The sequence below is a fragment of the Passer montanus genome, unplaced genomic scaffold (genome assembly GCF_014805655.1).
Source record: "Passer montanus isolate IOZ18808 unplaced genomic scaffold, ASM1480565v1 scaffold5, whole genome shotgun sequence".
NCBI lineage: Eukaryota > Metazoa > Chordata > Aves > Passeriformes > Passeridae > Passer > Passer montanus.
This window is the reverse complement of record NW_024369929.1, coordinates 743434-768709: the sequence shown is the minus strand read 5'-3', so window position 1 is coordinate 768709 and position 25276 is coordinate 743434. Positions and strand designations below refer to the sequence as shown.

Below are 25276 nucleotides of genomic sequence, written 5' to 3'. Positions count from 1 at the left end.
TGATTCAAGGTGAAGAGACCAGCAAATAAGACCCAAAAATTATATTGAAACCCACATATTTTGGCTATTTATTTTAAACTATATTTTTCCTTCGCTACTTCATGCAGCATCCAAGCAAGACAGTCACCTGCTCTGTTCCCCACTGCTCCTAAGAGAGATTTGCAGTAATTCCTGTGAGTCACAGGGATGGAAAGCAAGAAGATTTTTCCAAGAGAAGCTGAGCAGACAGTTGGAACCACCAAAACTACCAGGGTTGAAAGGGTCCAGTCCAGCCCTCCCCTCAAAGGGGACACCTATACACAGAGCCAGCCTGTCCCTAGGGTCTGTAACACAAACAGGGATTTCATAAACTTCCTCCATGACCTGGCAGAGATCTTTAAAAGCACACCACAACCCAAGAGAGGGATGACAGGAGACCACAGCAGAGCTATGCCTGCATCTGCTTTAAGACAGGCATGCAGCTGCAAAAAAGGCAACATATCTCTGTAGGTGAGTGCAATGAGCTTGGATGAGACACAGCTGGCTGAGCTCTCCATGAATGATCTCACATCAACAGACAAAGGATCCAGCTAAGGAATATCAATATTCCTTGGGAGGATATAGAGGCTGATCTCAAAGGGCCCAAGCAAATTTTAAGCTTGTATCTGGGTGGGTAATGCAGAGACAGCACAGGTATCCACACCCAAACCTGGACACAATGTGTATCTGCCCAGGATAATTGGCTGCCTCATCAGCTCCTGCAGCTCCTATCTTCTTTGTTTTCCATGATAGCATCAACATGACCCAGCCTCACTGCCATCCTACCCCGAGCATCCTCAGTGCACCACAGCCTTTCCACTCCTGAGTCCATCTCCCTTGGCAAAAAATTTGCCTGGCTGAAGATCATGCTCTGTCTCTTTATGAGGTTTTTAGCAAAATTCTAAAAAAGAGCTGACAAAAAACACCAACAGAGCCCAAAACTATGACCCATGGCTTTGTCTAACCATGGTTTGGCACGGTGTGAACAGCCAAAGGCAAATGAGAACCCTACACAAAGAGACATCTCATCCCTCTCCAAAGGGATGCCCATCCATGCCTAATGAGAAACTGCAATGCAAGACTTGAACAGCAGAAAGTAATCAGAATAACAGTAATCCTTAAAGCACGGGTATTTTTTTATTTCCTTAAAGCACGGATATTTTTTTATTTCATTTTGCCTACAAAATCGCTGAGGAGTTTCCACTATGGAGCCACTTGCTGACTTCATGCTGATTATCAGCAAATGGACTTGGACTATCCCTGTTCTTCTCCCACATTTAACTTCAGCCAGGCCAGATCCTCTTCCAACTGGAGCCTGTGGCTATACCAGCTTAATGAACTCATGGAAAGGCAGAGGGAAGCAGCAGTTTCATAGGCTGCAAGTGGAATACTACACTCTGCAGTGGGTCACGGATGATCTCATTCCACTTGGACACTTCTCACCTAATAGAGCTCAAACCACTTCATTTCCCTTCTCCTCCTGCAGCCCACAAACCACAGGTGGAACACAACTGACATTAGACACCTAAAGCCATGAAAAACCTGACCTCACTTTGAAGACAATCCTGCTGGGAGCAGGATTTTGGACTAAGTGACCTCTTGAGTTCCCTTCTGACGCAGGTGAGCCTACGTTCCTCCATCAGAGGTAGCATCAAGATCATGGGGTTTTGTTAGGAATAAAAAGCCATGGAACTCTCACCTCACCTGTAAGATTTTTCCACAGGTACCTGTGAAAAAGGGATCCATAGACTCCCCCCACACACAGGAAAACGCTACCACAAGGTCTAACGAAACTGCAACTATTGATGTTTTAAATAGAGACACAAAAATCAGTTCAACTCTAAAAATCCATATTCAATAGCCTTCCCTCCTGAATTTTCATGTTTTCTGAGGCCAAGTGGTTTGAGTTCCACTTTTAAAAGTTTAATTCCAAGACACAGAGGTTAAGACATCGACACAATCACAGGAGTGAGACGTACATGTCACCATGGGGTTTTGACCTGTCAAACGCAGCACAAGATTTAATACTAGAGTCACACAAAAAAAAGACTATTCCATTTCCCTTTTTTCCTGTTTTTATCCATTATCTGGCAAGAGTTTCACATGTTTGGTTTCTATAGCCTCAACTCTGAACACCTGTGCCTTCACACATATACCCAAAACCTATGGAAAAGTTTGGCCTGTGTAAAAGAAAAATAAAATCCCACAAAAACAATCTAAATTCCAATGATCCATAGATATCCCATCAGCAGCATTTTATCCTTAAAAATCTCATAAGAAACCCAAGCTTTGTGATAATGCCAGCCATCTAACCTGAATAGACAGCAGAGTATTTTTGCAGCGTGAAGCCCAAAGAATTTCCAAGCTTTTCCCCAGAGCAGAGGAGCACCCAGACACATCCCAAATCTCCGATGCTACTGCTTTTGTCCAAAGGAATGCTAGAGAAAGTCTCCAATTTGCAAACTTGAACCGTGATCTTTTAAATATTTATGCTCATGTTTACTTTGTTGAGAGGGGAGAAATCCCGTTCACTCGAGAGGAAGTGGAGCAAACGTCGGCACGCAGGACAAAGCCTGAGAAATTCAGATGCTCTTTTAAACCTCAGCACAAAAAAACCCACCATGTTCCAAAGCTGAAACCTGCACCCAGCCCATCTCAGGGAGCCAGAGCCCAGACCAAGCTGGGAACTTTATCAATGACACAACAAACATGCCTTCAACCCCGGTGTTTCGCGTGCAAGCGGGAAGGCAAATTCCCTTTTATTTACAAACTGAGGGGACGCAGGAATTTCTGAAATCAAGTTTGACCGGCTAAGATGCTTCCAGTGGTTCAACGACCTTGTTTGCTCTCTCATAAATGTATTTTTAAAGGAATTGAGTTCAAAAGTTGCACGGTTTAGAGCAAGAACTAGAATTGGGCAGAAAATGGCCACACTACACTCACCAAAACCAGCCACCCCAAATGACTGCAGAAACTCCCTGGCCACACTTGAATGACAGAATCCCAGACTGGCTTGGGCTGGAAGGGACCTTGAAAACTGGTCTTGTTCCACCCTCTGCCATGGGCAGGGACACCTGCCACTATCCCAGGTTGCTCCAAGCCTCATCCAGCCTGGCCTGGAACACTTCCATGGGCAGCCACAGCCTCTCTGGGCAGCCTGTGCCAGGGTCTCACCACCCTCTCAGGCAACCACTTCTTCCCAATATCCCATCTAACCTCACTCTCTGGCAGTGGGAAGCCATTCCCCTGGTCCTGGAGCTACAGTTCCTCATGAAGAGTCCCTCTCCAGCTTCCTTGTACACCCCTTTCAGACACTGGAAGTTTGCTCCTGGTTTCCCCAGCCTTGAGGCATTTAAGCTTCAGCACCACAGGACACTTGTGGTCTCAGGGTGATGTGATGGTGATGGTGATGTTCATCACCTGTGATGGTGAGCCCTGGTCTTCCAACTGAGCCAGCTTGGTGGTGCCAAGCTGCAAAACCAGTGGAAGGACCAGCAGGGTGCCTGTGCTCCCAGTACTCCCCCTGTTGACTTGCAGGCATGGGAAGGAGCAATCTGTTCCTCCATCCAGAGCAGAATATTGCTCTCCCAGAAACAAGCAGGGGATGAGGATTTCAAGTCCAGCCATACTTTGACACGAGCTAAATTAAGGCTGCACAGGTAACTTGAGTTTCACATTTCCCAAGTGACCAAACTCAGGTGTTTGACATTCTCAGGTGTTTTCCTGCAAACCTGATCAATGCTCACAAAACACACCAGAAACATCCCAGATACAAATAATTTAGGCATAAAGCATTCAGATTTTCCTAGTAAAGGATTCTAAAGGTTTGGTTGTCTGAGTGGTTTGGTACCAGGGCTTGTGAAAGGTGCTGTAACAGCAGTAGTCATGTCAGGCATTTGATACCTTGAATCTGAAAATGCAGCTTCCCCACCCAAAATAAGGAGGAAAAAAAAGCTTAAAATGTGAAGTTTATAAATCATAACAGGAGCAGTGGATGCAGAGAACAAATAAGTTCACAAAACACATCTACATTTTAAATACATGATGAATTCCAACAGAGCTTTTTCCAAATGCTGCTGATGGACACCAGGCTTTTCAACACAGAGGAAAAAAACTCTAAAGCCACCCTGATTTATACATTGATGGTAATAAATACATAAATAAATAAAAAATTAAATAAAAAATATGAAGTTGCATCATCATTGACAGCCCAGGAAACAAAAGCTTATTAGTTGTGTGCTGGGGCTGCTCAATTACCTTCCCTGCCATCAGCAGCCTGACTGACAGCTTTGAAAATGGTCTTGGGGATCAAAAATTGCAGCCAGAAGGGAAGGCAAAGGCTGGGAGAACCTTAACGAGGGAAAAAGGCATGGAAAACCCTCTTATTTTAATTAAATAAAACATAAAAATGAGAAAAGCCATTGAAATGGGTGAGTTTACTCAAGGACGTAGGAGAAATCGTGTGACTGTATGGCGAGAGGCTGAAAAGATGATGCTCTTCAGGAATAACAGCTCTGACCTAGCCAGAGTTTATGGATAAGGACAGATTTGTAAGGTCGTGCTTAAGGATTCACAGCCCATCACCACAGCATCCATGCACCTCTCCACGGGAACACAACGCTCCCCTGTCATTTCCTAGCAGTCCCATGGGAAAAGAGTCAGGAAAGCACTCGAGCCGGCCAGAAACCCAATTCTCCACCTAGCAATCTATTTACAGAGCGCTTTATTACAGCGCTTGGTTATCGACTGAGCGAGACACCGCGCCGCTTTTCCTCCCGTAGCAGCAGATCTCCTTCCTCTGCCGCTACGTGATTATTTTTTTGATCCGCCGATGGGCAGGGACCGCGCTGCAGCGCGGGATGGGAAAGCCATGATTTCTGCTGAGCTCACGCTCCCCACTTCATCAACCTCGGCTCGGTCGGGGGATAGGAAAACGCAAACGGAGGAGGAGGAAGCCGACCGAGAAGCAGCAGCCCGGCTCCGAACTCACGGCAGGTCCTAGCGCAGGTCACGTCGGAGGGGTTTTTTTTTTGAGATAAAGCAAAGGCCGTTTTGGCTACGTTTAGGAAAATTCCAGAAAGAATTATCGACTATTTCAACCTGCGGAGGAGCAGTGCTCCCACAGGGGTCCGGCGTGCCAGGGTGGGAAGTGCCGTGAAGTCCAACACTGTGCTAAGGGAACCCAGGTACACCTCGTTCCGACGGGAGGGGATGGCTGAGGGGTGCCCGGGGACGGCTGAGGGGTGCCCGGGGACGGCTCGGCGTGGCGTACCGGGCTGCCGGAGCCGCGGGGCGGCCGCGACCTGCTCCCGTCGCGGTGTCCGCGGTCTCAGGGCTGTGCCACGCTCAGGGCTACAGCCCACGGCCCCACTGCTGACACCTCTGAGGTAAATCTCCTCGCCCCCAGGCTGGTTTTTCCCTGTCTGAGTGTCCGACCCGCCCGCGATGGGGGTGAGCGGTGCGGGCGGCGAAACCCCGTGCGTGAGGCGGAGGGGAAGGGGGGAACGCGGGGCTGCCCCGCACCGCGCACCCACCGGGGACAATCCCGCACCACCGCGGCACCGGGCAGACCCCCCGACGCCGGGGAGACTCGCCCTCCTCCGCCGAACAAAGGCCCCCGCGATGCTCCGGCGGGGCTCGCCTCACGCCCCCCGCCCCGCCGCTCCCACCTCACGCGGCACCGGCGGCCCCCGCCCCGCCCCGCTCCCCGCCGCTTACCTGGGTGTCGGGGCGCGGCGCATCCCTCGCCCGCAGCCGCAGCCTCCGCCGCCGCCGAGGGGAGTCCCGAGGGTCGTTGGCTGAAGGAGGTCGGCTCTGAACAGCTGTCTCGGGGGGTCTGCGCGGAGGAAGGTCGGCGCTGCGGAGCGTCCCAAGGGTGGGTGCTGAGGAGGCTCGGGGGGGTCGGTGCTGAGGGAGGCCCGGGGGTCCCAGGCGGGGAGGGAGGGAGGGAGGGAGGCGCGCGCACCGCCCCGCCCCGCCCCGCCACGGGCACGCCCCCAGGCACGCCCCCCGTCGTTACGACGCGGCCGCTTTACGGCAGTGCGCGGTAACCGAGCGGCGGCGACGGGCGATGAGGCGGCGGGTGAGAGCCGGGGAAAAACGGGAGGAAAACGGGGGGGACACGGCAGGGAAACGCGGGGACACGGCGGGGACACGGCAGGACATGGTGCCAGCAAGGTCCCGGCGCTAGGCGCCGTGTCCGGGGGTCGCGCCGGCCGCAGCCGTCGGGGCTCGGTGCTGGCCGGCCTCGGGCCCGGAGGCTTCAAGCCCGCGTTTTAAGGAGAAAAAAGGGTAAAATGGGGTAGGGGAGCGGAGGTGTGTTACTGGGGTCCCTGCTCCCACCCGGCCCGGGTACACCCTCTCCTGGCCCGCAATTCCCGTTCATTCCCATAAAACGAATGTGATTATTTGTGTGGGTACAACAGCGATGGATGTTCGGGGGCAGCCCGGGGGCACGGCTCGCTCCTCCTGCGCGGGGCTGGGACAGCCCGGGTCGCTCCCTGGCCGGACTGCCGCTCCTGACCCCGTCCCTGTGCTCTCCAGGTCCTTCAGGCCGGTGCCGTTCCCTCCCCGCTGCTCCCTGGGCCGGACCCCGCCTGCGGGACGTGAGAGGTGAGTGCTCGGCTCAGGGGCTGAGCTGGGACCTTCCTGCCCTCGCTCATCCTCGGGGGTTCTGCTCACTGAGGGGGTTTTCCTGTTAAACTCCAGGTTTTGGTGAACCCCATCCTGGAGAGCAAGAACTGTTGTGTGTTGTTCCTGTGGCTCTTGGTTTCATGCTGGGACACCAAGAGAGGTTCTGAGTTTGGTTGCAGAGTCTCTGGTTTGGGGAATTTGTCCAGAACAGAGAAGTTTGGGCATAGTGAGTACGGATTTTCCTCTGATTTCAGCACTCATGGCTTGTTGAACTTTCAGAAGTGGGATGTTCTTGTATCATACGAGAGTTATAACCTACAGCTGCAGAGATTATTTATATTTAACAAAAAAGGAGACAACTATACTTCCGTTCTGGCTGAACTGTTTAATTTTCCGTGAGTTTTTCCTCTGGCTCTGTCAGGAAACATGAGATTCAGGTGTCATCTAGCCTGGCTCCTGCTGGTAAATAGAAATTAATGTTCCTTGTCTGATCTTGCTGCATTAACAACTATCCAGACATGGTATCTACACCCCATATTTCCAGGAAAAGTGAATAAAAGTTAAACCATAAGGTCTTTTATTCTTGTTCTTTAAAGACAAAACATTCTCTGTCCTTCCTCCTGCTCCCTGATAGAAGTGTGGATTTTTTATCAGACCAGTTCCAGGTGACTATTTTCCTATTTACCTCCCTGTTTTTTAAATTAGGAGCAGGACTCTAGTGACGTCTCACCCTAAACTATTCCCTCTGGAGGTTCTTAGCACCTTTAATTTATTAAAATAGACTTTAGGAATCTGATTCATGCCTAGTTCACGCTCCCGTTGCTCTGTCACTGCCTTTTTACGCTCAGTTACTGAGGAGTCTCGTTCCTTGGCTCTCAAGTGCCTTCCACAATTACCTGCAGGGGGTTGTTGTCTTTAATGGTGTGAAAATGACAGGTTTGGGGAGGTTTTTGGTCAAGTGTTGGAAAACACAGGCTTTGCATTGCATCTGGACATGAAGGAGCCCCATCCATTTATGGATTGAACTCACACCGATGCCAGCAGCTCATTTGTTAAATTAAATTATTATAACTTCAGTGAGGGAAGCTTGACCTCTTGCCCTACTGATGCAGCACCATTTTCAAATCTGTAAATGAAATTATGGTGTTTGTGTGGAAATGCTCCTTTCTCTCTCCCTGGTTTCCTCATCTCAGCATTGGAAATGGGGCAGCTGAAATCCCTTGGAGGAGCTGAGGATTCCAGGCAGTTTGCACAAATTCCAACTACTAATATGCAAATAAAATGAACCAGCAAGACACTTCTTGGCAACCTCCAGCAAATGTTCCAGGCCTGTGCCAGTATTTAGTCTTATTTTTATGGAAACTGAACAGAACGTGCCTGAGCCTTCAGGAAGAGAGTCCTGGCTGTGGCTGAGCAGAGCTGCTCCCAATCCACGCTGGGATTTCAGCACTCCTCAGAGGCTCAGATCCACGTCCTGGCTCCTCTGCAGAGCCATCTTTAGCTCTTGGGAGGTTCTCCCAGAGAAAGCCACCTCACCAGTGGCGTTTCACAGCCCCACCAGTTTGTTTTGGTCCTTGCTGCTTACCTGACCTGGCTCTGAGGGAGCCTCCCAAGGGTTTTCCCTTGGAGCTGCACGGGGTGAGTCATCCCACAGAGCTCACAGGCAGTTTCACAAATACCAGATGGCAATAAAATTAAAAGTAGTAGCTAGTGGCAATTAAGCACTTGCACTCTCCTTCCTGACTGGAGGAACCTGCCAAATGTCATGGCAGGAAAAAAAAAAAAAAAAAAAAAGGACAACTATGTTTCTGCAGAGTGGAAAATTAACAGAGCACGGGACACACGCTTCCCTCGCTCTTAATCCCATTTGGACTGGAGTGGAAAGCTATTGGCTGGACTTCTACACATCCAAAAATGAAGCAGAAAGAACACAATGTGAAGGAAAATCTGGGGCATTTCATGGGCACATACAAGAAGTGTTTCAGCAGTGCCCATGTTAAACCCCCGGACAGGATGTTTGGAGGATATCCAGATCTTTAAACCAGGCTATATTCAGGCAGGCTGAGGAGTTACTGGGATTCTGTTGGGATTTGTTTTTATACTCCAAGGGTTTGCACCACGAGCTTGGAAATAGTTGGAGCTCATTAAGGTCGGAAGCGTGTCCAGATGCCATTGTGTTTGGCTCAGCATAAACAAGGGCTGTTCCCTTCCTCTGGTGACTCCTGCTGCTCGGCATCTCCGGGATGCACAGGCACACACGAACGCTCTCTGCCTGTTTCATGCCCCAAGCACTCACCTCGGCCCTTCCTTCCGACGTGTTACACATGCACCATGGCTCAGCCATTCTGTTCCTTCCCTGTCACATGCCAGGGGACCTTGCCAACATTTTTGAGAGATAAATCCCTTAATTTATGCATCCCTGGCCAGGAAGGGTTATTCCTCATGATTCATGTCACAATAAGAAGTGTGAATCTACTTCTTCCTAACAGAACACTCCATTTGCTTCATTCTTCATCATCGTGATGGAAAATTGGTGACTTATTTATAGTGAATCATATTAAAGTGATCTTATCATTCTGAGCTTTCACACGAGGCTTTCAGAAATCTGAAGATGTTTCTGTGCTGCCTTTGGGACAGAGGAGGGAAGGATGACGCCAAAACCAGCTCCATGTCATTTGTGTCCCAAATTGTGGCATTTCTAGCCCTGTCCTGGCCAGGAAAGGACCCAGAGGCTGAGGATGCATCACAGCACTGAGGAGCCTGGAAGGGCTGCAGGGTGTGAGAGCTAAAGGAAAACCAGGGTAGATATAGGGGCTCTAAATCAAATTTCCATGTGGAAAATCTCCTAAATCCTACTCTGGCTATGTAGAGAGCTGTCATAAAGATTCCCACGGTTGGGAACAGGTTTGTTTGTGATCTGGTCCTGCTTTGTTACTCCTTACTCACAGCTGTGCCTCCTGTGCCGGCGGCCCAGCAGGTTCTCCTGGAACAGGTCGTGCCTCTGGCACAGAGCTGGGGCACTCTGTGCTTGGAGAAAGGGACCAGATGTCTGTCAGACAGCCCAAAAAGGTTTTTATTTGGGGGAATACTGGTGATGCAAAGAACTCCAGTGCTTGACGCTGCACAGGTAAAACACTGAGACACGTAAACACGACCTGACTTCTGGATCACTCCTGGTTGCTGTGCAGGAGCTGCTCTGAAACTCCTTTCTTGTGAGGTTCAGATCCCCAGGATGGAAGGTTGATCTCATTGGAGTCACAGCAGGTTGCTGCTTAACCCAACACTGTGTGTTCTCCATCTGCTCATGGTCCTGCAAATATCCATCTGGGAATCCTGGGCTCTCACTGCTGCTGAGAGGGAACTTGAGGTGTTTGTTGGGCTGTGTCCAGGTGTGGGCTGTATCCCAGTTGCCAGCCCGTGTTCCTTTGTGTGTTGCAGCTCTGGCGGTGCCCCGGAGCAGCCCAGGATGGATCCTGTGGTTCTCAGCTACGTGGACAGCCTGCTGAGGCAGTCGGACGTGGCCCTGCTGGAGCCCCCAAACTGGCTCAACGACCGCATCATCGGCTTCGCCTTCGAGTACTTCACCAACCAGCAGTTCCAGGAGTTCAGCCACCGTGTCTGCTTCATCAGCCCCGAGGTGGCCCAGTTCATCAAGTGTGCCCTTAGTCAGGAAGAAATAGCCATATTCCTCCAGCCCCTGGACCTCCTCTGCAAGGAGCTGCTGTTCCTGCCCATCAATGACAACTCCAGCCAGGCCGCTGGGGGCACCCACTGGAGCTTACTGGTTTATTTCAGGGACAAGAAGTGCTTTGCCCATTATGATTCCCACAGTAAATGCAACTCTGTACACGCCAAGCAGGTGGCAGGGAAACTGGAGGCCTTTCTGGGAAAAAAGGGGGGCAAAGCCACCTTTGTGGAGGAGAAGGCGCCGGCACAGCAGAACAGCTACGACTGTGGGATGTATGTGATCTGCAACGCTGAGGCTCTGTGCCACGGGTACTTCCAGGGCAGGACGGAGCCTCTGCTGCAGCTCCTCACCCCCTCCTACATCACACAGAAGAGGTCAGAGTGGAAAGCTCTCATCACAAAACTGGCACAGAAGTGATGGGGATGCACCTCCAGCCCCCCAAAAACTGCCTTCCCAGTCCAAGAGGCAGCACCCCCAGTGCCTGAGGGAGATGCCCATGCACAGGATTGTCCCAAAGAAAAAGAATGTAACCCCTCTAGCATGGCTACACCCCCCAAACGCCCCATTCCCTCCAGGAAAAGCCTTATTCTCCTCTCGAAATCACCGGTCTGTCTCAACTTCTAATGACAAGAGTCACTTTGCTTTCAAAGAAACCCTCTCCATGGTAAATTTTTACAGTAATCGCTGTGGCAAAACAGGTTGCTAAAGAGACTTCTCCACCTGTGCCCAGCAGGCAACACACCCTCATTAGGTGGCTTTAGTTGCCTGCTGGCATTGTCCTTCCAAGCCAGGTTTAGCAAATGCTCTTTAAACCCAAGCCCCGAGTGCTTTATCGTGGACAGTTCTAATTTGTGCCTCCTGTTAATGGTATTGGAGAAATGTGGGATTTAGAAGCCAGGATTTTGTACCCCTGAAAATCTAACACTGAGATGTCACTGCAAAAAGATGAGACTGCAAAGGAAATGCTACAATTAATTTAAGAACAGGGCAAAATCAAAGTCATTTTTCATCAGCCAGGTGCTCCTCAGCCACACAGTGATGGCTTTTTTTGGTCCCCCGCCCCTGCTTGTTCTTATTGCAAATTAAAACCTGACTCTGAACTGCTGGAAGATTAATAGGAAGCTGAGAAAGCCAATCCTAGGAAAAGAAACTTAATTGAGATGAAAAGCAACACTCACTCTTTGAAGTTTGGTGTTTTTCATTAGGATTTTAGGTCGTCTCTGTGCAGGGAGGGTTTGTCAGTGCTCCCCAACCCTTGTTAGCGGTCGCTGCTCATAACACAAAACCAGTTCTGTTACTTGAGAGAAAAGAAAAAAACACACCAGGGAGAACAAAAGGACAGAGTTTGAGGTATAAAAGCCAAAGATAACTGCGGGCTCCTTGAAGTCCTTAATGCACTTCAGAAAACTGAAACACTTTTCTTCCCGTGCTGGATGATGGCTGGGATCCCAGAGTGGATCCTCTCCTTAAAGACAGGCTTAGCAGTGTGGAAAATAAAAATTAAACAGATGTCATTGCAGGATAAGGAATAATCTCTCACCTGGTGAGAAGCAAAGAGCAGGTTGCTCAGGTGGTGTCTAGCAGAGCAACCACACCCCTACCTGAGACGGGAAATCCGGGTTAAACACAACCCTTGAGGAAGGATTGTTTTTAACCTGGAGCTCTTCACCACCAGTGAGTGCAGCAGCACAGCACTGAGGGGTTGGAGGGCTTCACCTTCCCTTGCTCCAGGTGAATGTCAAGAACTCAGCCCAGGCTGCCCCAAAACACCCTCATGGCAGCACTGGGGCCTGACAAGGGTTGGGGCTGTCCCCCTCTCCTAACACTGCCTGGATAGGAGAGCAGCCTCCAGCACCAGCCCTCCCTGGAAAACCCATTCAGCTGGAGCCAGAACAGGATCCAGCTGCTTGCTGAAGGGGATTCCCTTTGGACTCTGAGGGGCTTTGCTAGAGCAACATCACTGCCACTCCCAAATCCCAAATAAAACTCAGACCAAACTGTGTGCTTCCCAGCGTCATCCAGTCCTTGGTGTCCCTGCTCATGCTGTGGTGCAGAGTGTAACAGCATGGTGGCTCTGACTCATCCGTCTGACAGAGCTGCCTTGGCTGATTTAATCTCCCAATCCTATTTTTAGATTGGCTTGGGCTGGGGAGGGAGGAAGACAGAAGATGGGGCAGTGGGTGTGACATGGGCAGCAGCAGGGGGATGTGAGGGCAGGGGCTGTGCTCATCCTGCACAGCCTGTGCTCCTCATGGCTGTTTCCAGGCCAGCAAGGTGAGTGTCCAAGGATGTTCCCTGCACCCGAGGCTTTTACGTGGCATTTCTTTACACAAAGAAAAGCAAATAGGCTCAAGCAGGATGTCATTGGGAGAGCCAACATGCACCAAACCAGGCAGGCAGGCAGACACCAGATGGGGAACAAAACCAGAACCTTGCAACCACATCCTGGCAGCAGAGCCCTCCCAAAGCACACTGTGGGTTCATCCCAGTGCTCCTCCAAACCTCCTACAAGTCACTGCACCCCTGGATCATCCCATCACTGGCTTTAACCAAGGAGTCTTGAGAAGAGACCACATTCCTGGCTTGGCCTCAGCACAGGAACCCCAAGCACCTGCTGTTGGACCCAACAAACACCAGGCTGGGCACATCAGACCAAACCCCCCCCAGCCCTCAACCTCTAAACCTCTCTTTGGGGCCAAGAGCCCCACTTTGAGGTTGGACTCAATAAACACCAACTTGTTTGTTGGAAAAACAACACCACGTAAACAAGCTGGGCGAGTCCCTGGCAAGGACAGGACGGCGCCTTTCATCCTCCAGGTCACCCAGGGAATCAAAGGCTCCGACAGCCCCATAATGCCAGGGCTCTGAATAAACCAGACCAACCCCCCAGGCACCCCCGGGTGCTAAATCCCACCCAAAACAGGTGACACCACCCCTGTCCCCACTTCACCAGGGCCACCCCGGTTTTCAAGTTGGGCCATTTTCATGCATTTTGCTGCATGGCCCAGGCCGGGGAAAGGAGTGGAATTGGGTTGTGAATGTGCAGGGAGGAGGAGGAGAAAGAGGAAGGCTCACGCTGCCCATCCCAGCTGGGTGGGGCTGCAACTCAGCTCCCTCCCCCGGCAGCGCTGTCCCCAGGGCGGCCCTGCCACCAGCGCGTCGCATCCCGCAGTCTCTGCTGCCATCTAGTGCAGTAACCTTGGCCCCTTGTCACTCACATCCTGAAGGGACATTAGGACAGCACAGATTGTGGGGTGCCCAGGTTTGGGGTTCACAGCCCAGCACCACTGTGGAGGACGCTGGTAAGAGTCAATGATGTGCTAGAAAATCCAGGGTTTATTGTAATTCCATTTAAAAGCCGTTCCAAGCCCGGAGCGAGCAGTGAGCTCTTCCCCAGGGCGCCGGGATTTGGCCCCATCAGCACTTGTAGTTCCCAAAAAAACAGGAAAGAAAGGAATCACACCGGTACCACCTGCCACCCCAGGGTGCTCCCAGGGGGCTGTGGGACAAATCCTGCGAGACAGATCCTGCAGCGCTCAGCTCCATGCAGTGACAGGGTTAACACGAACCAGGGCACAGATTCTGCACTCTGGGACATTCCCCAGTGCCAGCCATGGGCTCCTCTCCAGCATCCTCATGGGGTGAGCAGGACTAACAAAGTTCATCTGTGCCAGGTGTGAACCCCAGCGAGGACACCTGGTCTGGGGGACCTTAAAGTGCTTTGCAAGGGATGCACACACACACACCCCTCTCTGAGCTCGGTGCTCCAGGAGAGAAGGCTGGGGAGCCCTGGCTTGAACCCCCACTGTTGTGTGTGGGATAAATGAGGGACACCCCACAGGGCTAGTGGGCCCTTTCTCCCCATCCCCACAGATCCCTGTATTCAGGGCCATTCCTCCAGGGACATTCCCAGGGACACTGAGGGACAAACAGGTGGGTTCTCCCAGAGCAGCAGTGGTAACTCATCCACATTTCTGGGGGTTCCTGGTGAGCCCAAGGTCATCTTTTAACAAGAAAAAAACCAAGCCTGAAATAAAAATCGGCATCCATCTTAGCAGCAAGTCCTAAGGGAAGGTCCAAGTGCTCGGCAGCCCCGAGCCATTGTCCGGTGCTACAGCACAGCAGTGTCCCAGGGAGAAAACAGGCTTCCAGTGGGATGGGGAGTTGGCACTGGTAACCAGAACCTGGCTGCAAAGTCCCACCAGGAGCAAGTGCCCGAAGGAAGAGAGAAAATACTTGGTCCCATTTTACCAGCCGAGGGAAATCCGGACCAAATGTAACAGCCACGGTTGGGAGGACACAGCACCGGGATCCGTGGGCAGGGTGCCACCACCTCAGTGTCCATCCTCAGCCAGCACCTGGGGAACGGTCACCTGCAAGCAGGGAGTGGGGTAAGATGGGATGAGTAACTGCAGAGGCTCCGCATCCCATCCCAGTGCCTCCTGATGTCCTCAGCCCAGGGAGATTCCCCTCCTGTCCATCCCATGCTGATGCCCATGGCCTTAGCCCCAAGGCACAGCCCAGCTCCAGAAATGTCCTGGTGCTTCCTACAACTGGAGAACTAGCCCCAAACCAATGAGGAAACCTCTCCCCAAGCTTCAGAGTCTCTGGGATAGCAGAGCTTCCCAGTCACTCAAACCAGCAGTTGCTGGGATCACCTCTGGTCTGGAGATGGCACTGTGGGTTCTGTCACTGGCCAGCCCGACAGCAGGCCCAGGATAAGGGACAAAGCGTTCCTTAGACACATCACAGAGCAGAGCCATTCCTCTTTGCAGCCACATTCCCTCAATATCTCCACTCATGGCATGAGCTGCATGTCCCAAAATGTCCTTTTGGGCCCCTCACCTCCTGTGCCCGCGGGAGAGGTAATCCCGGTTCAGAGAGCAGAGCTGCTGCTCCAGGCGGAAGATGCGGAATGCCAGGTACGAGGAGGACACGACCAGGAGGCAGATGCTGGAACAGAGGAAGAAGCCAAACACCCAGTTGAGACTGAGGTGACATTCCCAGTGTCCCCCCAGCTTCCCAGCACCCTTGGCACACTTACAGTACGATGAAGATCTTCAGGAGCTGGTAGTCAGAGGGTCTCAGCTCTGCCACACAGCTCTGCTCCACCTCCAGCTCCTCCTCGGTATTTATTGCACTTTCTGAAAGCAAACCCAGAGTCAGCAGCACAGCCACCCTTGGCTGATGCTCCTGCTCCTCCAGCAACCAGGAAACATCAAATATTCCTCCCTCATGGGCTCAGAGCCTGCAGCCAGGAGACCCCAGCCCATCCCCAGGACTCCATAGTTGACTCCCAGCCTAATCTGTAAGGCAGAATTCCCCTGCATGAGAGCAGAGGATGGATGAACACACTTTGATGGAGGTTACCACCATGTGGAGCAGGGCACAAGCTCATGCCCCTCACCTGAAACCAGTGGCTCCTCAGAGGTGAAGGAGCTCTCCTTGGTGCTCAGGCTGCTGACAGAGGCCCGGTGGATGCACTGGTAGTTGGCATCTGGCAGTGACAGTGACAGTGAGGTAGGTGACACCTTCCTCCACTTGCCCTCGGGGACGATCACCTCCTGTGGGAACAGTCCTGGTGAGCCATGAATGAAACCAGCACTGCCATGGATATGGGGGGCCAGATTCAAACTCAAACCTTGGAGCACCAGCACATTCAAAACATCATCCTGAGGGAGAGCTGGTCTTCCATGACGGCTCCTACATGATGGGAATGCAGGTTCCTACTATCAAAGAAGGACCTGCCCATGCACCCTGCCCCAAATACCAGCTGCTGCCTCCTCCACCCCTTGAGCTCAGGGTGGACACCTGGAATTCTCCAGCAGGCCCTAAATAGGGCAAAAAAGTGCCCCAAAAAGACAACAGATCAAGCGGGGTGGCAGCTGGCACAGAGAGGGGCTCCCGCAATGGAGAGTTCCCAGAGCTGGAGCTGCCAAAGGGCTGCACCAGGAGATGCTGCCAGATCAGCCTGGGTCACTCTCGATTCAGCCCTTGAAATTAATCTTTAACCCCTGGGATGTCACCAGACCATGGGTGACATCCCAGCTGTCACCCTCTGGTGCACCCCCACTGTCACCTCCTGCACCCAGCCCGAGGCTCAGGACCAGCAGCCATGGAAGACACCCTGCTCCAAAGGTGCAGGACATGGCCCCCATGCTCCCTGGATCCTGCCATGGTTCAGCAGGTGTCCCCCTCTCCCACCATCCTCCTCATCCTGCAGATTTTTGGGTAACTCAACCACATTCCCAGCCTGTTATCCACATTCCCAGCTGTGAACAGCATCAGCCCCTGGGGAGCAGAGTGGTGGCATTTTCCACATCACTCTGAAGTTGTTCTGTCTCTACACAGACAGAGTCACTGCCTGTGCTCAGCCAGTCCTCTTGACCCATCTGCTCCTTCCAGGTCTGGGGATGAGGGTCCCAGAGGACAAGCTATGATGGCAACAGGCACATCCTTGCGCCTTTGATGGCACCAACAGAAGAACCAGCTCTCTCCTGACTCCCCAAGCAGCCACCAGACAGTGTCAAACCCACCAAGGGCACCAGGCAGGCCCTCTCCACCCCCAGCACGAGGGCAGGGGGTCTCTCCTCTCCCAGAGCTGCCCTGACCCTCACCAGTGACACGGAGTCCGGCTCCTCCGACAGCTCCTTCAGACTCAAGCTCTTCTTACTGGACACCTAGATGGGGAGGAAAGGATGGGGCATTACAGTGCCAGCTCTCCCTGCTTCAGCCTCAGCCACAAAACGGAATCTGGTTTTTCTGCTGAGACTACGAAGAGCAGCTGCTAGAACTTATAATCAAGGGGATTTGGGACATGGGGAAAGGGCACTGCATGAGTGCTTCCCATCACAAAAACCTGGTGGGGCCATGGTTGAGCCAAGGGCTTCCATGGACAGGATAAAACATCAGGGGGTAAAAAAAACAAGGGTACATCTGGGCAGAGCCCAGCACATTTCAAAGAATAAGTCCCCCAGTTTGGCAACAGGGCTGAATCATCCAAATGGTTGCCCTGGCACAGCTGGCACACACCCTCCTGGGCAGGGCAGAGCTCCTGTATGGCTTCCCACGTGCTTCAAAGTCAGGGAGAAGAGGTCCCCACAGTCATCCTCTCCAGCTCAAGGGCTGATGGATGTCTCCCCCCACTTAAGTTACATTCTTTTTTGACTTTGTACCATTCTTCCTCCCCTTAAAACTTCAGATCTGGGCAAAAAGCATCAATGTGCAGAGTGGCAGAACTAGTATTACCACCAGATTATAAATAATTCATACCCACGCCCTGAGAGAGAGCAGAAACTCGGAGCTCTGCCTCATCCATGACCCAGAAAAGCCCACGGGGACAGAACGTGCCCAAGGCATGGCTCCTGCCCCTCTTCCCATCCCTTGCTGGGGAGTGAGGATGCTGGGAATTGGAGAGGGCTTTGGGAGCAGTCCAAAGCCTTGGAGGCAGTGATGAAGAGCTGTGCTCAGCCCAAAGGGAAGGTGCAGAGCCTCAGGGCCATGGACACACAGTGGGACAGAGCGGGGGTACCTGCAGGTGGGTGCAGACCCTCCTCAGGACATCATAGACGCTGTCACGAGAGATGAGGGATACAAAGATGTACTGCAAGAGAAAGAGGAGAGCTGTTGGGAGAGATTCCCCCATCCCGAGTCCAGTTCTCCACAGGCAGAGACAGGCAGAGACATCCTGCCCTTGAATCTCCCCGTTTTCAGGAGTCACATCTCCCCCACAGGCATTTCCCTGTGGAGCTTCCCTGCTGTTATTTTTGCAGCCTGCTAAAACCTGGACCAGATTTTTTTGGGGCCAGTCTTGCTCAGTTGCTGTTCCTACAGCTTTCCCATGCTCAACCCAGAGGGACACACAGCAAATGGGGCCAGGACCTACAGAAAACATCCCCAGGGATGGAAGGGACACAGGGCCACACTCACCATGCCTGACACAGAGCCCCTGCGTGACGTGCAGTGCAGCCACACATGGCTTTGAATGCCCAAATCCTACCCTGTGCCACTCCCTGCTAAAACCCACCTCCCAAATTCCAGAGGAATAACTGCCTCCCAACATTCTGCAGGAACAGCCCCCTCCCTGGCAGGGACAGGCAACACACAGTGCTGGCAGCAGCACCTGGGCAGACGAGGACTTGGACACATTACATCAGCTCACTGCAGCCAACAACATCCAACAGGATTTAAAAGCTGGAAACGCAGCCCTGTATCCAAGTTTTCCGCCAGCTCTGGCTGAATGCCAGCCCAAGCCCTTTCCCTACTTGTGCTTAAGGAGTTTAAAGGTTTTACATGAGTCTGGCAGGGATTTGTCAGGCTCGGCCGAGTTTCACTTGGGCTTTGCTTCGTCCAGGAACAAAGTGAAATTCAGGAACAAAAGCAAAGCTGTGGTGTTTGCCCTGGCTGGCAAGCAGCACAGAGAGCAACTCTCACTTCCTAACCAGGGATGGGAATCGCTTCATTCACTGCTCTCAAACCACATCCAGTCTGGACCTGGGCATCTGCTGTGTGCTGGTGTTACCTTTCTGCTGGCAGTGGTGGTGATGGCCAGGCCGTTGGGCAGCAGCCGAGCCGTCTTGTGCTTCTTTATCAGCTGTACAGACACCACTGGGATCACCACCTGCAGGGCAGGAACACTGGGATGGACACAGCACAAGCATCATCCAGCCAGCCTCCCTAAGACCCACCAGGAGAGCCCCCCGTGCAAGCCCGGGGAGGGTGAAAAAATAAGGCAAGATGTTATTTTTGGCAGGGTAACTTTGCTGAAACCTCGAGCTTCCTTCAGGTATTTGTTTAAAGCATCACATATAAATAATTCAGTCCTTCAGCCCAGTTTTAAAGGAAGCAGTCTCTGCCCAAGATCCCCGTCAGCCACAAGACTAATGGGGAAACATCAGATTGTAAATCAAGAAGAAAAGCCAAGAGAGATTCAAATCTCACCCCCCCTAAAACCTTTGATCTTCCTTCAAGCGCCATTGCGGCTGGAAGGAGGTTTTGCATCAGGGAATTTTAAACCAAACCAATATTTGGTTTCCCCAGGCTGATGCCACGGGTCATCAGAGTGGGAGGCACGGCCGTGCTCTCTTTCCTATTGGAGGTTTTTGCTGGGGATTTTGGTGGTATTTTGGTGAAGGAGGGGATAAGCTGTGGTTACAAGCCCTGAAGGACCAGGGTGGGCTGGTGCCCACATTACCTTAATGTCCTTCCCAAAAAGGTTTGCGTAGAAGCAGAGCCAGTTGGGGGAGATGTAAAGCCTTCCCTGGATGAGGATGTCTCTCTGGAGCGCGCAGGAGCAAACTGCAAGGCAAAGAGAGAACCGTGGCAATGCCTGTGCCAGATCCTGCCCGCTCCGTGCCCACCCCTCACCCTGGCACCCACCTTTCAGCACGCTCTCCTCCGTCGGGATGTCCTTGAACAGCTTGTGGTACTGGGAGTTGTACTTGCTAGCAGCCTGAAAGCAAAGCAGAGCAAAGTTATCCGGTGACCTTGCCGATAAGGAGACCCAAAAATCCCTCTCCTGCAAGAAAACCTCCCTCTGCCCGCACCCGGGACCGGCGCAGGGGGGTCCCACCGGGCTGGGAACAGGAGCCCCGACGGATTAGAGGAAGGTTGGATGATCCAGCACCCGGCGAAGGCTGCGCCATCCTCCCAGATTAACATTTCCCTTAATAGCTACAGGGGCTGCTGAGCCCTGGTGAGGAGCCGGTTTTCTGCCAGGCTCATCTGCAGGCAGTTTATTTTGCCCAGCGGTTTCTCTCCTCCTCCTCCTCCTCTTCCCTTATCCGGGACACGGTGACAACACTTGCTTTGCGCCCATCGCGCCGCGCCATCCAGCTATTTATATTCCCGGCGCCACTTCAAAGCCTGCCGGCAGCCGCGGCGGGAGGCTCGGCAGGTCGGCCCCGAAACGCTCCTGTGGCGAAGGTAAAGCTCCAAAGCGCTTCAAGATCCTCCATAAATCTGCTCAGCTGGTCCTGGAAGGCAGCTCTGTGCCCCCTGCCCTCGGGGTGCTCCCAGCTGTCCCGCGGGCACCAAGGGTGGAGCTGCTTTGCCAGGACGCCAGGAAGGCTGGCACAGCAAGGCTGGTTGGTGGCAGCCACGCAGGCAGAGCCCTCCTGCCCACAGGTAGGAGGTCACCTCTGCTCTGCGCACCTTGTCAGAAGATGAGCTGGGCCCTAAGAGGATCAAGGCTCAGCAGCACCTGCAGTTGGCTCAGACACCTCCCAGAGGGATGCTGGGATGGTGGGGGTGCCAGTGGGAGCATTCCAGGAGAACACGGAGGGCACTACCCCCTGGTCCCAGCACAAATCCCCTGCTGGCCCTGTCACCCTCCCAGATGCCTCTGAGGAAGTTGAAAAATGTTCTTCTCCTCAATTTTCTCCATGGGAAAAGGCAAAATGCCATTTCCTGTCACTCCTTCCTCTTCCACAGCATCTCTTATCTGTAGATGGACCAAAACCATCTAATTTGGGCATGATTTGAACAAGCAAAAAGGTTCACATGGACAGAAATTTATCTGTTCTTAAGTCAGTATTTCCACGTTCTCCTTTGCTCTAGATGGAAAATCCTGGAAGCGTTTGCAAGGTAGAGCACGGGCCACACAAAACCATCACCAGGTCTCCTGAAATTACACGCAGGAAGCTCTGCCCCACATAAGAAGCTGCCTCTGGCTCCTTCAGCCCACACCTGAGACCCCAGGTAGGCTCCTCCTGGGGCAATAGGCTACAGTGCTCCAGCCTGGTCATTCCCAAAGCCAAAGGCTTACCACTTCCCGGTGGCATTTCTTGATGTCCTCATCCCTGAGGGCTTCGTTCAGGCGGAGGCTGGAAGGAAAAACAATAATCACCAGGTAAGCAAAGAGCAACAGGTCTCTCATCTGTTCCCTAAAACATGTGTGCTGCAATATGAGACATAAAAAAACGTAAAGGACTGAAGAGAGACCCCCAGAAAGCCACATTTTGGGTGTCTCCGTGATTTATCATGGCATTGCTGAGGGTCAGTACTGGCTGTTGAGGGCTGATGTCTGATGAGAGCCAGTGAAGGCACCAGGACCAAGGTACTTCACACACACTCAGCTCTGGGGGAAGGAGCCCAGAGCTGACCTGGCAGCAGCTTAGGACAGGTTGGGAGTGGAAATGTGCAGATTTGACAGCTGGGGCAAGGATTCCTCAGGGAAAGTAGAGGCAGGAATTTGGGAATGTGCCTGAGCAGGAGGGTGGACTCAGCTTTGGTCGTGCACAGGGACATCCATACATGTCCATCCCATGGACAGATGGAAGGACAAACCATGGAGAGAGCAATATCCTACCAACAGCCTCAGCAGCAGGAATACCATCCCCTTCCCCAAAACCCTTTCACTTCCCTGCTTTTGTACCCACAATATTTCAGGAAGAAAACGAAGTTGGGTGCCCCCTGTGCCCTGCTCCAGCTGGCAGGCAGTATTCAGGGCTTGAAGGCAGTAGGAATGCCACAGCAGGACAGAAAAGAGAGAACACTCAATGGCAGGCAGACCCTGGGATGCTGCTCCTCACCTGCCGTCGAGGGAATCCAAACTCTTCTGCTTGTGGGACACCTCCAGCTTCTCACGACCGTGCCTGGGCTCGGGGCTCTTCAGGGGAGCTGCCTTCTCATGCATCGGTGTGGCACTGCAAGGAGACACCCATCAGCCCCCTAGGGAAAGGGGAAAAGGGGTCTGGAGCTGTAAATCTGTTCCCTTCAATCCCAGCCTGCACAGAGACATGAGAATCTGCCGCTCAAGGACAGCAAGAATGTTTCTGCTATTTCTCAAGTCATATGGAGATTAAAAAAAAGTTATTTTTCTGCCAGGGACACCCCAGCGCTCAGAAGAGAGCAGCCAAATTGCTGCAGCTCCCTGCAATAACACCCTCCAGAGCAGAGACTCTTCTCCTTAAGCGCTGGAAGCTGGGATGGGAAAAACCACAGGTCTATGAAACTCCTTGGGGAGGATGGATTTCAGCCAGGGTCTGCTCCTCTTGGTCGGCAAACACCATCTTCCCAGGGCAGAGCCATCACCAGGCACCTTAGAGCCACTTATTTACCAATGGGAATGTTATCAGAGGCTGCTTATCAGCCACGGCAGGCAAAGTAAACACGGGCCCAGCGCCACAGGCGGGTTATCACCTGGCAGGCCACAAAGGTGACACTTCCACCCTGGGCAAACCACCACTGGATATTGCTGCGGCACTGGCAGCCAGCAGAGCACCATCCCAGGGGTCCGGTGGCAAGGCAGAGCCAGCAAACAGCCACAGACCCATGGAGAGGAAATTATTCCAGGGAAAGCACTCAGCTCCCGAGGCAGGGGGTGATGGCAGAGCAGGTGGGGCGGCGGCAGGACAGGATGAGTGCCAGCAGGAGGGACAGGCAGAGCTGGAGCGCGTCCCAGGCCCGCGGGGATGGTGCCGTGGCACTGCGGCACAGCCCGGCCGAGGAGCAGCCAAACTTCCACACTCTGAGAGCAGCTCCTTCGCCACCTGTACTTCCCTAGACACATCCTGCTCCTGCTCCGAGGGGCTCATCTGAAGGAAAACCCATGGAAATAATCCCCCCGACTCAGGAAGAGCCAGGATAGGGGTGCTGGATCCCAGCAGCTGGATGCCAGCTGGATCCCTAAATAGGCTGAGAGCTGAAGCTGTGGGAGCTCCCACATCCCCACAGCCTCAGAGCCCTGACCAAAACACTGTCCAGGTGCAATGGAGCCCAGCTGACTCCCAGATGGAGGCACAGGGAATGCTCCCACAACACCTAACACATACATGGGGCACAGAACCAAACGGAATCACTGGTGCCTTGTGGCTGGAAACAGGCTGGGAAAGCGCTCCTGGACCCCCACAGCCACTGTTGGCAAAGCCCTGCCTGCACAGCCCTGCATCCCAAGCACTGCAGGGATGGGATGGACACACTGAGGTTGTGGGTTTTTAGGAGCTCAGGTCAAAGGATGTGTCAGGAAGGAAAAGGAGACCTTACTGACAAGAAGCACCAAAATAACATCCCCTGGCATAGCACCAAAAGGTGTTTTCCCTGCCTGGCTCCTCAGGTATCCTCTGCCAGGGGATGCCATCCTGCCCTTAAGCTGAAACTCCTATCATGGAGGCACCAAAGCCTTCATCTGCCCTTCTCTCATGCTGGAAAGGGGCTCTGACCCAATCTGGAGCCTCCTTGTCCAGAGCTCAGCACTCTCTGGCTTCCCTCACGTCATCCCTTAAATCCACCAGCGCCTGCACTGCTTAATCCGGGTGAGCGGATTTATCCCCAACCGGCGCTGACACCGAGGGGCACCACAGGGACTGGGCACAGCAAAGGCATCAGAACCCCTCCGAGGTCACCAAACACACAGAAAACCCCTAAAATGAGAAAAAACACAGGCTGGACAGCACTTGGAAGTGCTGCATCCTTGTTTGCTCTCCCTCTCATAGCCAGCATCAGGGACAACTCCCTGACACAGTGCTGGCAGTGGGATGCTCCAAGGGAGTCTGGGGGCTGTGAGGAGCATCCTCAGCCCCAGCAGGGACATCTCAGGAGCTGCTTTGTCTCCTCTGTCCAGATCTTGCTCTGTCCTGGCTCCTAGATGCATCAGGGATAATGTGTGGGATGCATCCCACACATCCAGAGTGTGGGAGAACAGGGTACGGCTAGGCTCCAGGCACAGGGAGTTTTCCCTTCCAAGAGGTGCTTCCAGTGCCAGCACAGTGAAGAAAACTCTTTCTAGCAGCTCATACTGTCACCCTCCTCAAAGAATTTGTTCAGCACCAAGCTGTTCCTGAGGTAAACTCACCATCCCGAGTGTCCCAAAATAAAAGTGGAACAAAACCAGTCAGAGTTCAGAGCTCCAGAGAGGAGGCACAGAGGGTTGATGCACAAGTTCCCAGCAAGGTGAAAACAATCCAGCGACCTGATGCCCCTTTGCCCATTCCTGACACCCTCGACCCGCCCACACCGGCTCCCTGAACCCCCAGGTTTCGCCAGGCGAAACCCGGTGCTTCTCCCTCCCACGGGATCGTTGTCTCCCTTCCCTTACGCGGCGTTGGGATCCAGCCTGGAAAAGGTCCGGCGCGAGCCCCTCCGTCGGCGAGCGATTTTCGCTGGATCCCTTCCCCGCTGCCGGAGAGGCGCGCGGCGGAGGCCGGAGCGAGCCGGGCAGGGATCCCGCCTCCCAGCAAACCCCGGGAGGCTCAGAGGCGGAGGGAGGCACCGGCGGGCGGGCGGCCGCGGCCCGAGCGAGCCCGGGCGGGATTCGGCGAGCTGCCCTTGGTCCCGGCGTCCAAGGTCATTTCAGTCCCGCGTGTCGGAGCTGGAGCGGAGCCACCCCGGGATGCTGGAGAGGAGCGGCCGGAGCCGAGCGGCGCTGGCGGGAGAGAACGAGGCGCGACGTCAAGGCCGGAGGGAGCCCCGCGGGTCCGTCCCGCGGTGCCCCGGGTGTTCCCCGCCCCGGGAAGCGGGGGGTCAGGGCCGGGACAGAGCCGAGACCCGGGTCCCGGGGTGTCCGCAGCGCCGGGGGCGCTGGGTCTCGCCTCAGCGGGAGCCGCTCCGAGCGGGGCCCCGCGGCACGGAGGGAGCACGCAGGGGGCGGCCCTCGTGCTGCGGGGCACGGCGGGGCACGGCGGCACTGCGGGGCTCGGCCACCGCCGGGGCAGCCCTGCCGCAGATCCCATCCCCGCCGGCGCTCGGAGCCCCTCAGGCGAAGCCGGCAGGTCGCCGGCGGGCAGCGGCGGGACTTCTCCCCGGCCCGGCCCTTCAGGGAATGAGGGGGTGCCGGTGTTTCCGCGCTCCCCTCAGCGCGGCGCCGCCGGCCGGGACAGGCCGAGGGCCAACACCGGCTCGGCGGCGGCGGCGGGAGGGACGCGGCCCCGGCCCCGAAGCCCTCCCCGGTCCCAGCCCCCTCAGCCCCGGGTCCCCCCCGCTCCCCGGCCCCCCCCCGCC

The 25276-nt window shown here is 53.8% G+C and overlaps 3 protein-coding genes across 11 annotated transcripts in view; 1 reads left to right on the top strand and 2 right to left on the bottom strand.

The window, feature by feature from the left end:
• Window positions 1–5865, bottom strand: part of MYO9A (myosin IXA) — a 174507-nt gene extending 168642 nt beyond the window's left edge. For all 4 annotated transcript variants that reach the window (XM_039723357.1, XM_039723354.1, XM_039723355.1 and 1 more), the window contains exon 1: window positions 5737–5865. The gene's annotated coding sequence lies outside the window, so the exon portion shown is untranslated. The remainder of the gene's footprint in view (window positions 1–5736) is intronic.
• SENP8 (SUMO peptidase family member, NEDD8 specific) lies at window positions 4741–12343 on the top strand. Of its 4 annotated transcripts, none has more exons than XM_039723365.1 (3): window positions 4741–5204; window positions 6562–6630; window positions 10090–12343. In XM_039723365.1, exon 3 carries the CDS (start codon window positions 10118–10120, stop codon window positions 10754–10756), a length of 639 nt encoding a protein of 212 aa, XP_039579299.1. In that variant the 5' UTR covers window positions 4741–5204; window positions 6562–6630; window positions 10090–10117; the 3' UTR covers window positions 10757–12343. The 4 variants fall into 4 exon arrangements, with proteins under 4 accessions (XP_039579299.1, XP_039579298.1, XP_039579297.1 ...); XM_039723364.1 differs by lacking the exon at window positions 4741–5204 and adding an exon at window positions 5763–5893; XM_039723363.1 differs by lacking the exon at window positions 4741–5204 and adding an exon at window positions 6048–6100.
• A 1312-nt stretch (window positions 12344–13655) lies between these two features.
• Window positions 13656–24507, bottom strand: GRAMD2A (GRAM domain containing 2A). 3 transcript variants are annotated; one of them, XM_039723360.1, is made up of 12 exons: window positions 24375–24507; window positions 21871–21984; window positions 21105–21162; window positions 19718–19790; window positions 19533–19636; window positions 18861–18959; window positions 17871–17942; window positions 16957–17019; window positions 15747–15903; window positions 15384–15483; window positions 15185–15292; window positions 13656–14712 (listed from the first exon to the last, which is right to left on the bottom strand). In XM_039723360.1, exons 2-12 carry the CDS (start codon window positions 21972–21974, stop codon window positions 14709–14711), a joined length of 942 nt encoding a protein of 313 aa, XP_039579294.1. In that variant the 5' UTR covers window positions 21975–21984; window positions 24375–24507; the 3' UTR covers window positions 13656–14708. The 3 variants fall into 3 exon arrangements, with proteins under 3 accessions (XP_039579294.1, XP_039579295.1, XP_039579296.1); XM_039723361.1 differs by having other exon boundaries at window positions 21871–22009; window positions 24375–24505; XM_039723362.1 differs by lacking the exon at window positions 13656–14712 and having other exon boundaries at window positions 15181–15292.
• Window positions 24508–25276: the final 769 nt, after the last annotated feature.

Bases quoted from the DNA above. Each gene is read 5' to 3' on its own strand.
- SENP8 (XM_039723365.1), top strand. From the start codon at position 10,118: ATGGATCCTGTGGTTCTCAGCTACGTGGACAGCCTGCTGAGGCAGTCG.
- GRAMD2A (XM_039723360.1), bottom strand. From the start codon at position 21,974: ATGCATGAGAAGGCAGCTCCCCTGAAGAGCCCCGAGCCCAGGCACGGT. The intron at 18,960-19,532 runs GTAATGTGGGCA...CCTGCCCTGCAG, and splicing joins TTTTTGGGAAGGACATTAAG to GTGGTGATCCCAGTGGTGTC. The intron at 15,293-15,383 runs GTAAGTGTGCCA...CCTCTGTTCCAG, and splicing joins CTGAAGATCTTCATCGTACT to CATCTGCCTCCTGGTCGTGT.